This window comes from Schistocerca americana, chromosome 6 (genome assembly GCF_021461395.2).
Source record: "Schistocerca americana isolate TAMUIC-IGC-003095 chromosome 6, iqSchAmer2.1, whole genome shotgun sequence".
In the NCBI taxonomy this organism is placed as follows: domain Eukaryota; kingdom Metazoa; phylum Arthropoda; class Insecta; order Orthoptera; family Acrididae; genus Schistocerca; species Schistocerca americana.
The window spans coordinates 606350480-606364954 of NC_060124.1; the positions used below are offsets into that span (position 1 = coordinate 606350480).

The following is a 14475-nucleotide window of genomic DNA, read 5'->3' on the forward strand; positions in this document are numbered from 1 at the left end:
AAAATTTTCTTCACCCCAGCAACCTCCATGCCACCACTACTACCATAATAATTAGCAATACAGTCATCACTGTGTTCATTTTTCAGCCTGCCTGTGCACCTACAGTATTTAGACATTATTGCAACATCAATAACCTTGCCAGTATCAACACTAGTTGCTGTTACAACACCATTGTTGGAGGTGTGGCCCCTTTTCTGCCACGTGCCATCAAACGCCACTGTGAGGTCACGACTGCCGTCATTTTCTTCCACTGCTTCTTCCACAGCAACCTGCATTGACTTCTGTGCTACATCTTCAACTGCAGATCCTAGTACATAATTGTAAGCTTCAAACTTTGAAGGTGCACTTGGAAGATTTAGAACACCACATAGCATATCACCAGCTGCTTTGCCCTTACCAATTGCTCGCAATCCATAAACTAACCTAATATTTACACTATAAAGTTCAGTTTTCTTGTATCCATTATTTACAGTTACTGAAACCGAACTTGGAAACTTACAGCTGTATTTACAAACACTGCATATTAAATTAAACTGGGCAGCCAGGCCAACATGGGATTCTACTTTCAGAGAAACGTTTCCATGACATTTTTTGCAGCACAAACTGTTTTCAAGAGCTTCACACAATATATTCGTATCAATGAGTTCAAAAACTTCATTCCCTCTATCAAGTAAATTATATTTCTCTTCCAAATCTCTTAGTTTTTTATGAGAAGCACTGTTTTCATTTGGTGTAAGTTCGTTCGGCAAATCAGTAATAAGTGGATTCACATTTTCCAACAGTGATGATGATGAACTGCTTTGCTTTGCTAATGAATCATTATTTCTTTTCTTTTGCCAGTTCACACGCTTTTTAAATACTTTTGCTTTAGCTCTAGGCATTTTCACTGCGAAAAATGAAGCACTAAATACGAAATAACTCAACAACAACTACTTTCTTATATCACACTGTTTACAAAACAGTCCCGCCACAAAGTCAAAGAGTAACTTGAGGAAACCAGAGAGAAACATTTTCGGGCAACTAGTGTATAAATAGTCGCTGGAAACCGGGATATTTGAATTCATGTCACTTTAAAGGTACTGCCAAAAAGTTCATGGTCAGCCACGAGAGACGTGTATAACTAAAGCGCAATACCCGATCTCACAAATATATAAAAATAAAATAGTTATAATTGTAGTAGAGCTATGTATGATACGTCATTTTAAAGAGGAAACATGGCAGAATATAATACGCCAATAAAAAAAAATTCGATTTTTTAACCCAAAATCCGATTCCGTATCCCCTTAACATGAGCAGATACTCGAATTTCAGTTTTAGTTAGATTGCTGTGGGAAATAGAGAACGACCACAATGTGTCATTTCTTTCAAATTCCTAGCTTCCTAATTAAATGTAACGACATTTGGAGTCAAATCACGACAATTTGATAAACCAAACCACGAGAATCATTTCCCCACAAGTTAAAAAAAATGACAGGACAAAAAGTCTTTCACTAAACAAGTTACGCTTCCAACAAATAATTTTCTTTCATCTTACAAACATACATTCCTACCATGTAGGACAGAGCAACGAATCTCGGACCATAGCGGGGGAAGACCTTATTTCACCAGCTGCTCTGGACATAGTATCTATTATGATAAGCGAGTCAGCTGCCAAGTCACTAGCAAGTGTGCCTTTGTCAGAGAAGTCTACTACAGTCGTCAAATACTCTATAAATCTGACGACATTAATAGTGAGTTGACCGAAAAACTCAGAGATAATGATGATTTCAGTATTAAGTTGGGTGAAGCTACAGATAACCATAACGATGCGCTTGTAATTTGTTACATGTAGTTTAGATATGACAATAATACTCGAGAAGGTGATCTTTATCCGCAGTGAAAGAACCCTTGTAACAAAAGCAGTAGACCTGTTTGAAACGCTGCACTATCTTCTGAAAAAAAACGACATCAATTGGGTACACACATGGACGTCGCGGTATTAAGCCCGATACGTACTGGACACACTTTTTTTCAGAAGAGGCATTGACCTCAAAAAGCACGACCCCTCCCATCATTAGGTTCTTCAGTCATTAAAAGCTGGCCACTTAATTTGAGATTTTCAAACAATTGGGGGCTGCGCGCATTCCTTATTCCATGACAATTAACTTTCGCTGGTTTCCACGTGGAAATGTCTTGAAAAGGGTGTATGAACTCAGGAATGAACTTTTACTTTGTTCAAGAAAAACATTTTAATTCTGAGAAGTTCGTAGACAGTGAGCTTATTTTCAAGTTGGCGTATCTTTGTGATATCTCTGATAATTTCAAATCATTGACTGTGTCCCTTCACGGTAAGGAGGACCCTTTCTGCAACTGTCAGACAAAACTTCATCCAGCAAAGAAAACAATTATTGTGGAAGAAAAAGTTCGATGATAAAGATATACATTACGTTTTCCCCGCTCTTCACACAGTTTTACCAGACAATGACTACCTGCTATAAACGAAGGACTGAAGTCTATGTGAGGGGATAGTTTAACTGAATTCTGTAATTACTTTCTGAATTGCTGTCGAGAATAAGCTAAAGAACACAACTGGCTCAAAGTGTCTTTGAGTACATCAACACTTACCACTCAAGAACAGGAGCAAACTATATATAAGGCAATGTCCGACTAATGGACTCATCGCTCAGCCCAAACTGCTATGGACACAAACTTGAAATTTGTAGAGGATCTTGATCTTATACTGTAAGCGTCATTTAAGAAGGAATTTTTCGAAATTCCACGCCTAAGGCGGTGAAACAGGGGATGAAAGGTTTTTTGAAAATATGTCTCTATTCAGGAAATTTTGAAGCCAGACCTACGAAAATTGGTATTTGGTTTTTTGGCCAGAAATAAAGAAATATTTGTTTCAGCATTTCTGGAAATTTAACCGCTATGATGAAATGACGGATGATAATGTCTTTAAAAATAAATCATCATTAAAGAACTACAAAAGTATTTTCAAAGCAACATCTATGAAAACAGCTATTTGGCTTCTCAGTCGGATATATATATACACTCCTGGAAATGGAAAAAAGAACACATTGACACCGGTGTGTCAGACCCACCATACTTGCTCCGGACACTGCGAGAGGGCTGTACAAGCAATGATCACACGCACGGCACAGCGGACACACCAGGAACCGCGGTGTTGGCCGTCGAGTGGCGCTAGCTGCGCAGCATTTGTGCACCGCCGCCGACAGTGTCAGCCAGTTTGCCGTGGCATACGGAGCTCCATCGCATTCTTTAACACTGGTAGCATGCCGCGACAGCGTGGACGTGAACCGTATGTGCAGTTGACGGACTTTGAGCGAGGGCGTATAGTGGGCATGCGGGAGGCCGGGTGGACGTACCGCCGAATTGCTCAACACGTGGGGCGTGAGGTCTCCACAGTACATCGATGTTGTCGCCAGTGGTCGGCGGAAGGTGCACGTGCCCGTCGACCTGGGACCGGACCGCAGCGACGCACGGATGCACGCCAAGACCGTAGGATACTACGCAGTGCCGTAGGGGACCGCACCGCCACTTCCCAGCAAATTAGGGACACTGTTGCTCCTGGGGTATCGGCGAGGACCATTCGCAACCGTCTCCATGAAGCTGGGCTACGGTCCCGCACACCGTTAGGCCGTCTTCCGCTCACGCCCCAACATCGTGCAGCCCGCCTCCAGTGGTGTCGCGACAGGCGTGAATGGAGGGACGAATGGAGACGTGTCGTCTTCAGCGATGAGAGTCGCTTCTGCCTTGGTGCCAATGATGGTCGTATGCGTGTTTGGCGCCGTGCAGGTGAGCGCCACAATCAGGACTGCATACGACCGAGGCACACAGGGCCAACACCCGGCATCATGGTGTGGGGAGCGATCTCCTACACTGGCCGTACACCACTGGTGATCGTCGAGGGGACACTGAATAGTGCACGGTACATCCAAACCGTCATCGAACCCATCGTTCTACCATTCCTAGACCGGCAAGGGAACTTGCTGTTCCAACAGGACAATGCACGTCCGCATGTATCCCGTGCCACCCAACGTGCTCTAGAAGGTGTAGGTCAACTACCCTGGCCAGCAAGATCTCCGGATCTGTCCCCCATTGAGCATGTTTGGGACTGGATGAAGCGTCGTCTCACGCGGTCTGCACGTCCAGCACGAACGCTGGTCCAACTGAGGCGCCAGGTGGAAATGGCATGGCAAGCCGTTCCACAGGACTACATCCAGCATCTCTACGATCGTCTCCATGGGAGAATAGCAGCCTGCATTGCTGCGAAAGGTGGATATACACTGTACTAGTGCCGACATTGTGCATGCTCTGTTGCCTGTGTCTATGTACCTGTGGTTCTGTCAGTGTGATCATGTGATGTATCTGACCCCAGGAATGTGTCAATAAAGTTTCCCCTTCCTGGGACAATGAATTCACGGTGTTCTTATTTCAATTTCCAGGAGTGTATATATATCACTGTTTTTGGAAATTCAACCCGTAAGAGGGTGAAATTGGGGATGAAATGTTCTATGAAACATTTCATTGTGAAAACATTTTTAAAGCTAAATCTATGACATTTAGAATTTGGCTTCTCAGCTGTAAATAAAAAATACGTGTTTCACTGTTTTTGGAAATTTACCCCCCTGAGGATGAAAGAGGGAATGAAACTTTATATGGAAATATTTCATTCTACAAGTATTTTTAAGGTAAATTTACGAAAATTTGAATATGGCTTCTCTGTTCGAAATAAAAAAACACGAATTTCACTGTTTATGGAAACTAAACCCCTAAGAGAGTGAAACAGGGCCAGAATGATTCACTGGTTCATCACCGCCCAACACAAACTGCGAAGGACAGAAACTTGAAATTTGAAGAGGGTGTGGATCTCATACAGCATAGGTCGTTTAACAACTAGGGATCGTTCGAAATTCCATTCCTAACGGGTGTAATAGGGGATTCGTCGCCCAGTCTAGTGTGGCGACACAAGACAGCAAAAGGAAAGTTCAAGTTTGAAGTTTCACGTGTAAGAAATTGTTCACGCAGGAGTATCGTACAAACATACCGTCATCTGACCATCGCACAGAATCCTGTATGGAGGACATGGGAAATAGGCACCCCTGGTCCCGATGGAAACCAAATTCTTTTTTACAACGAGTACTCTACGGCATTGGCCCCTTACTTCGCCTGCATTTATAGTAAATGTCTCAATCAGAAGATGAAATCGAAAAAAAGTCACCGGTGACTCGAATATATAAGATGAGTAGAAAAACGAACTCGCAAAATTACAGACCAATATCCATAATATCCGTTTGCTGCAGAATTCTTGAACATATTCTCAGTTCCAATACAATAAATTTCCTTGTCTCCACAAATCAGCTTGAATTTAGAAAGCATCGCTTGTGCGGAACTCGGCTTGCCCTTTTCTCGCACGATGTACCGTGAACAAAGGATGAAGGGCAACAGGCAGATTCCAAAGTCCAACATTCTCGGAAAGCGCTTGAGCATGCAGAATAGGTTCCCTGATATTTGAGTAGCTCGAAGAACTCTTAAGTAATAGAACACAGCACGTTGTTCTCGACGGCGATTGTTCATCAGAGACAAGGGTGACGTGAGGAGTGCCCCAGGAAAGCACGGTAGGTCCTTTCTTGTCTTCTGTAGACACAGTAAACGATCGGATAGGCTGTTTGCTGACGGTACTGTGGTGTATGGGAAGGGTACAAGGTGACTTTATCAGCAGTTTGCTCTACAGGTGGAAACGATGTCAGCGAAAGCGGATGAGTAGGAGAAGCAACGCCGTAACGAGCAGTAGTGTTATGATCGACTTGGTTTTACTAAAGAATTTTGGGAAAGTGTGGTTGATCGGTCAAGGAAACCTCATATGGGGCGCTAGTGCGACTCATCCTTGGATACTTCTCAAGTGCTTGCGGTCCCTAGCAAGATTTGATAAAAGCAAGTCGTCGAAGGAAGTCAGAGGCGGGCTGCTATAACTGTTGGCGGTAGGTTCGCTCAACAGGCGACTATTAAGGAGATGATTTATTTTAATTTTTTAATTTTTGTGAACTCAAATGGGATTCCCTGGAGCGAAGACGACCTTCATTTTGCGAAACATTATCGACAAACTACAGAGAATGTAAGGATCACGAAGACATACAGGCAGTCGCTTTTCTTTCGCTCCACTTGCGAGTGGAACAGGAAAATAAATGAGTAGGAGTCGTACAAGGTACCCTCCGCCATGCACGATGTGGTGGCTTGCAGAGTGTGCACGTAGATGTGCTTCCGCGACCAGCTGAATTCGGCATCATCAAGTTCAAACTACCGAGAGTGCATTTGTGTTATTAGCAACATTGATATCATTTTTGGTAAAAACAAGGTGACTGCACACTGATACAGGAAATCAAATTGATATTGATGACCGAACAGAAATTCGGCTATGTTTTTAACAGCGAGCATAAAAATATAGAGTGGGCTGCTTTATATGTGTGTGTGTATATAAAAAAAAAAAGTATTCTCATAGTCTACACAAATCCGGGCCTTGAAATTTGTTGAAACAAAAGTGTAAGGCTGCACAAAATGGCATAATAGGTTTTATTAACGGTAGCAGCGATGTCAAAATTCTCCAGGGTCGCCCGAACATGAAGGTGCCAACAACATTCTCCTCAATGGCGTCAGTAAAAGGCTTTTTACCTTTAGAAATAGCTTGAGGATATTGTTTGGTGAAAACGATGCACTTCCTTTCTTACGTGGTGGCGAAGTACGATGCTCCGTTCCAAGTAACTGCTACATCATACGACTACCGGTTTCCAGAAACTGACACGAAATCACTTTTTCTCTAGAGGTGACTTACGGCAATTATCCAGAATGTGACAGGCTAAGTGCTCACGATCGGGTTCCAGGTTCTTCGTCAAGGAATACAAATTAGGAGCTCCGACTTAGGCAGGAGAAAACCAGTGCCAGGCGCTAGCCTACCGACAGCAGCTCCAGTGTATTTAACGTCCCTGAATGCGCGCTCAGGCTGCAGGTTTGCAGATGTGGATGAGATGTGTCTTATCCACGCACACCTCTACTGGGCGCAAGACTTGCGGTCAGAGGACGCAGAACTGGTAAGGATCTGGGATGAGCATTGACCGAGATTTTTCCGAACAAACCACAGTACAGGAACAAAGCTAAAGATAGCGCAATCTGCACTGTTGGCAAATGTATTCAAGATGGCGGCTTTCCCTTGGGGGGGGGGGAATCTCCCCACCTCCTCTCTGTGGCGATAGATGGGGCAATGACGCACTGACGACGTCATCACATCTGCTTCTGCTTCTGCCCCCTCCCTCACTTCCGCCCCCTTCCACATCTTGGGATTTGGCAGGTAAAAGACTCAATCTGTGCTGAGCTGCTGGAGAGGCAGGATATAAGGTACTGTCTTCATTTATTTATTTATTTTTAGGGTGTTATCCTGCTGCCTCCACACTCTGCCACCAACTGCACCCACTTTTTCCGATCGTGTGTTGTGTGTTAGCCTCAAAGTTTGAAGACTGACTGCTCCAGTCCACAATACCACCGCCACAGGGCGTTCGAACCTGCCCTACAGCCACACACACCCACATGCTGCTACTTCCTACTACTTACTGCCCCCACTTTTGCCAACCACATGTGTGCATATTTTCACTATGGTGTGCACCCTATCCGCGATTGAGACTGATATTTTGTGGGATATGGCCTCCTCGCGACAAAGTTTTACACAGCTCCATGGAAGTGACTTTGATCACTGGCCACCTGCTCCAATGGACCAGTATGTGTATATTTAATAGAATCATTAAAAATGCTCGATGTCAGCATGTTGATGGCATTTGTTTTCGATGTATCAGAAGAGGGAGACATGTAAAATCTCTCCAGGTGACGTTAGCAATGTTTTACTCTGTCTGACGTTACAAAGTAATTTGCTATTAACGTAAAAATGACAGTGTTTTTCTTTTCCCGAATGGTATCTCTCCCACTCTCTGTACCGATATTTCCTGCGTCTGAAATTCTTGTAAAACCCGCATGCATGACAGTTTATTATGGAGACTTGCACAGACACTAATTCTGAGTGCTGGGAGGCTACGAGAGTGCGCCGGCCTATGGGAGGCGGCCGGCTGCAACAGGGGTCGCCAGTACTGGCACACGGATGAGCGATCACCCGCAGAGACTTCAGTATTCAATGGCCACTGGTTGCGGCGCCCACCCCCCTGGTGAGTGCACATCCTGGAGCTGCCTCTTCCCACCAGCACGTTGTTGGCCATTCTTCATCCAGAGAGTTGTACACCACACTCAAGTATATCACTGTTGTTCCACGGGTCGGGGTTTCCTAGAAATACGTTTGATTTCTACACAGCTGAAATAGTATCTCACAGTCAGTCCAACACTGACCAAAGCTGTGAATCGCCAGCAGATGGACATCTTTGTGTACCACCAGTGAGAGGTCAGAACAGACCTGGGTAAGCGAAACCACTACCTACAGGAGGATCCAGTTGCAGTCTGAAAATAGTACATAATTGTCAATCCAACACTGACCAAAGCAGAGCACTGGTAATGGATGGACCTCTCCGTGTATCATCAGTGACAGGTTAGAACAGGCCTGTAAAGCCAGTATGCCTACCTATGCAGGAGGAGAGGAAGTGAGAAGGGGAGGTAAGATTGGTTCTAAGCTGCTTAGTCTGTATCCACACATCGAGGTAACCACATGTGCAGGAACCACCATTCTCTCCTGGCAAGATCTTTTGGGGTCAGTTTTTGCGGTAGTTGTGTTATTACAACGATTCTTCTCAATTCCCAGTGCATATGTTGCATTATGATCAACTGCTTACGAGTGCTGTTTTTTCGTGGCAATTTTGATGTGTGATTAGACCAGTGAAGCATTTTTCGTCAGTTGTGAAGGATGTATTGGCCTTCCTTCCTACACTGCCCTATCCCTTCTTACCACGTATCTGTGTACAAGCTCCTCAGCAGCTATTTCAGTTGTGGATCAATAGGAGACAACTCTTCATACACTTCAGTGATATTTTGCTGCCGTATCCCTTCTTTGGTTGGCTGGTTGGTGGGTTGGCATGGGGGAGGGAACGAAACAGCGAGGTCATTGGTCCCATCACATTAGGGAACGTTTAGGAAGCAAATCAGTCATGCCCTGTCAATGGAAACATTCCAGCATTTGCCTGAAGCGAATTAGGGAAATAACAGAAAACCTAAATCAGGATGGCCAGATGCGGTTTTGAATTGTTGTCTTCTGAATGAGTGTCCGGTGTGCTTAACCGTCATGCCACCTCGCTCGGTTCTCCCTTCCTTACTTTGTATGTTTGTACAAGTTCCTCAGCAGCTATACACTTGTAGATCAGTAGGAGGCAACTCTTCCTATACTTCAGTGATAGTCTGGTGACCTGCCCTTCACACAACTTATCTGTGTACAACTTCCTCAGCAGTTATACACTTGTAGACCAATAGGAGGCAATTCTTCTGGCAGCAGTTGCACGGCAGTTTCCCCCCAATTTCGAGTGGTATTGTGGACTACGGCACACAGCAAGGTGAACATATACACAGACACGACTGGCAAAAGCTGGGGTGAGCGGTTACGGAAATTAGGGGTGGGGGGCAGCGGAGACTGGAGGCAGCTGTAGGACAATTCAGCACCGGGATCACACCCTCAAAAATAAATAAAGACAGTAACTTACATCACACCTCTCCAGCAACTCAGCACAGCCTGTGTTCTTTTGCCACCAATTCCCAAGTGGGGGAGGGCAAGTGGCTGGAGGACAATCAACATATAAATAAATACAGACAGTACCTTATGTCCTTCCTCTCCAGCAGCTCATTACAGAATGTCTCTTTTTTCCCACCAATTCACAAATGGAGGATAAAGAAGGGGGGGGGGGGGGACGCTCAGAGAGAGCCACCAGTTGAATAAATTTGGAAACAATGCCGAATGCACTCACTTCGGCTTTCTCCCCCTCTTAAACACACCAGTTCTCGCTCCAGGAAAACCTAAACACGGTTGGGCAAATGGGGACGAGAAACCCAAAAAATGGTTCAAATGGCTCTGAGCACTATGGGACTTAACTACTGTGTTCATCAGTCCCCCAGAACTTAGAACTACTTAAACCTAACTAACCTAAGGACATCACACACATCCATGCCCGAGGCAGAATTCGAACCTGCGACCGTAGCAGTCGCGCGGTTCCGGACTGCGCGCCTAGAACCGCTAGACCACCGCGGCCGGCGAGAAACCCAGCGTACCAAAATTCCTACAAAGTACCGTCACCTCCATCAGCGATGAGCTAGTAGGTGCCTCTTTTAAAAATACAAAGAAAACTCTATAATATATTTGTAGTTCGATAATTTTCTAGGTCACAGTGTGACACACCACACCTCGGAGTCAGTGTCAGATTGCAAATCGAAAGACTGGATGAAAAATAAAACTCGACACGCCCAATCTGCCGTAAATACGGTGGGCATCGAGTCCGATTTTACTGTAGAAGGCCATTTTTTCATCTCCATAGCTCAGTAGACCGAAACTCGTTGCCTTACTATTAACATGCAGCGACGGCGGCAAAATAAACTTTTAGAATGACCGGGGAATGCACGCACGGCCCCCAGATACGCCTGACGAGATTGTGTTCGAGCCTCACCATTTCCCCTGAGTACCTGTTTGTGACGGTCCAGACTACGACAAGTTTCAAAGCTACGTACTTGCCCCACAGAGCACATTCGGAACAGGTGGACTCCTGAAACGCCGCCTACCTGCAGGCTGATGATGTCGGCAGAGTAGTGGCGGATCTCGTCCAGGATGCCCTTCTTGCGGTACTCCCACTCGAGCGCCCAGCTGGGGCAGTAGCCGTACATCTGGCGCGTCGCGTACTTGTCGCACAGCACGTTGTAGCACATCACGGTGAAGATGCCTGCAACACGCACAACACACACACACGTACTGCTGCCACCGTTGTAACAGGTCACTACAGCCCACTCAGTTCAGAGTAAACTCACACAAACGAAATTCATGCATAATGACACTCATTCTCACTTGATCCATACGCAAATACTACAGGAGATGTCAAATATTGCTTCTACACTGTACAGTAGCTTGCGGAATACGCATACAGATATATACATGTATACTGAACGTACTGTGACTATAGAAAAGTTAGATACCTCTAAAGGAAAATTAATGAAAGCTTTCCTGAAAGAGAAGCAGATGTATGAATACCAACAGCTAGCAGTACTAAACAGGGAAAGGGAGGATGAACGGTACAAGGAATGTACAGAACTGCTATATAAAGAAGATAAAATTGAATATAATATGCTGGAAAGGAAACAGGATTTGTGTGTACATGAGAGGCGTGATACGACACTATCACAAGAGTTTAAAAGAAAGTAGAAATACGTGAGAGAACCAACCACGATGAATCTGTTTCACTCTGCAGGGTATGTGACACAGGAGATATGCCGCAGACTTCAGCAAAAATGTAATAATTCCAGTTCCAAAGAAGGCAGGTCCTGGCAGGTGTGAATATGACTGGACCATCATTCTAATAAGTCACAGTTGCAGACTAAAGAGATGAATCATTTACAGAACAATAGAAAGAATTGTAGAAGCTGACCGCAATACTGAGCCTAAAACAGGCGAGACTGACGGAACATAAACCTACACTTACAGAATTTGTAGAGTTAAAGAAATATTTTGACAACGTAATTCTTAGGTAGCAGGAATGAAATATGGAGCGCGAGGTCATCTACATCCCGTACAGTAGATGGAAGTTAGGCAGTAACTAAGAAGGAATTGATACTAGCTTGTAGCCTACATACCACGCTGTGCATTCTGTACACTGAACGAGCAGTGAAAGAAATAAACCTGTAATTTGTAAAGGGAATTAATGTTCGTGGAGAATAAATAAAAGCTTTGTTCTTTGGCAATGTCATTGTAATTTTGTCAGAGACGAGAGAAGTCTTGGAAGAGCAGTTGAACAGGATGCTAATTTGCTGTAAAGAGGCTATATAAGCTGATATGGTGCTTAGAATTAGAACAAAGTGAACGGGGTCTAATCAAATTAAATCAAGTGGTGCAAAGGGAATGAGACACCAAACAGCAAAACTCATCTACTACATTCAAGCGGCAAAACAACTGACGTCGCCAGACATAGAGAATACATTCGGTGCGGACTAATATTAACAAGAATACCTTTCCTGAAAAAGAGAAAGGGTCAACATGCAATATAATTTAAGTGTTAGTTCAGTTTCCGAAAGGATTTGACTGGATTGTATCCTGATACGGAATTGAGAAGTAGACGATTAACAGTATGTACAAGAAGAGAAAATGTTTTTCAAAAGAACTTTGCCGAAAATTTTATCTGTAAACCGCTTTACTCAGGAAAACGTACGTGACTAAAAAAGGGCTACATTGAAATGACAAGTCCATAAGCATTAAGGAATAATTCATTTGCTGGAAGGATGAGAGAGAGGGCGGGGGGGGAGGGAGGGAGGGAGAGAGGGGGAGGGGGGAGGGGGGAGGGGGAGGGAGGGGGGAGAGAGGGAGGGAGGGAGGGGGGGAGGGAGAGAGAGAGAGAGAGAGAGAGAGAGAGAGAGAGAGCGCGAACATAATTGCATACAGTGGGTGACTTAAAAGCCAGTCCCAAAGAACTAAAGCTATTTGATAAAATGTTACGTTTCAGACTATATTCACATGGCATCGCTACCATGCCGATATCACTTCGCTGAGTTAATGAAAAACCCACACGTCGCATACATGGGACTTGTACTAAAATAAAAGGTCTTACGTGGAAATGAAGGTATAGAACTAGTACAGGCTTCAAATAAAGCAAAATTATTAATGAATCATTAATAAGATCCCAAGTACATTAACACAGGAGTTCCCCAGCATAGTATCTTACGACCAACACGATTTGGATGTAAACCAAAGACTTTCCAGGCAATGTTGGACAAGGGGGGAAATAATTATTGCTGATGACAGCAACTTTATAATCACACATAACACACCAGAGCTCCTCGAAGAAAAAGACATATGAAACACTAAAAAGGATTCGGTAATTGGTCATCATGTAATAAACTTGCACTGGACATAAAGAGAACAAGCAATATCAATTTCTCGTTAAGGTGAAAAATAATGTGGTACAACCTATGGGCAGATAAAAATATCATATTTTGTATAGCAAACACAATTTTTTAAGAATTAATATCGACTGCCAGCTGAAGTGGAACGGATACACAAATAGACTGGCAAAGACGCTACGTTGACTGAGCCCTGACGCGTCTGCAGCCAAAAGACATGTCATTTTTTAAACCACTAAAACCGTTATTACGACAGTGAACCTATGAACTTCATTCGTAATACAAGAGGAACAAGGAAGACCAACAAACTCACATTTGGAAACATTTTCAAGGCTGTATGGATGAAAGTGTCAACACCAACGATTGTAGAAAACGGATTTCATTCAACCAGCGTTTTTTCCGTTGAACGAATACGCAGTGTCCGACCGGCTAGTATATCGTCGAGCAAAGAAAACACACCAGAGGAAACTGAACTCCTGCCGCTAGTCCAGCTCATGACGGGCCAAACAGTGGCACGCCAAAACCTTCTATTTCACTCCCACGACTTACTGCCATCTTCAAACAAGACTACAGCAGAATCTTAAGCCAGTGAACAGAAAGCACTAATTTTACATCCCCAGAAAATACAAATGCAACTAAAAATTATCGAAAAAATGAGAAATCTCGTCCCAGCTCGACAGTTTGAAGAAACGCCAGCTTAAGTACAGACAACACCTACAAGCATGAATCGTCAGTGTCAGGTCCATCAGAAGCCTCGAAAGAAACATATGACGATAGTGGCACGTCTCGTGAACTCTGCAACATTAAACACAGCGATCCAGTATCGGCGAAACTTGGTGACTGGATTCAGTGCCGAGGCAATGGCAGAGAATCGTACCATGAGAACTGCGTCGGTGTGGTGGGGAAGAAGAGGTTTATTTGCGGAAAATGAGGTGCTATTTTAAAGTGATGCATACATTCTGACTGACCCTATATACGCCAGATTTATAACCCTTACTTTAAGAAGGCGAACAGGGTCATGCAGCTCAACCTTCAGATCAAGTTTTGAGAAAAATGTTTAAATGTGTGTAAATTCCTAAAGGACCAAAGTGCTGACGTCATAGGTCCCTAGTCTTACACACTACTTAAACTAACTTATACTGAGAACAACACACACACCCATGCCCGAGGGAGAACTCGAACCTCCGGCGGGGGAGGGGGAGGGGGAGGGGGGCGCAGTCCGTGACATGGAGCCTCAAATCACGCGGCCACTCCACGCGGCAGTTTTGTGAAACTATAAACAACAACTGAGGGACGAAGTAGTGAAGGCAGCAGCGGATCAAGTAGGTAAAAAGACGAGGGGTAGTAGAAATCCTTGGGTAACAGAAGAGATACTGAATTTAATTGCTGAAAGGGAAAATATAAAAA

The 14475-nt window shown here is 44.2% G+C and overlaps 1 protein-coding gene across 1 annotated transcript in view; it reads right to left on the minus strand.

Moving 5' to 3' along the window:
* LOC124619197 (CCR4-NOT transcription complex subunit 6-like) overlaps nt 1-14475 on the minus strand; it is a 139369-nt gene that overhangs the window by 107544 nt on the left and 17350 nt on the right. The window contains exon 2 of the mRNA XM_047145415.1: nt 10747-10904. Within this exon, the coding sequence (XP_047001371.1) occupies nt 10747-10890 (144 nt within the window). The 5' untranslated portion in view covers nt 10891-10904. The remainder of the gene's footprint in view (nt 1-10746; nt 10905-14475) is intronic.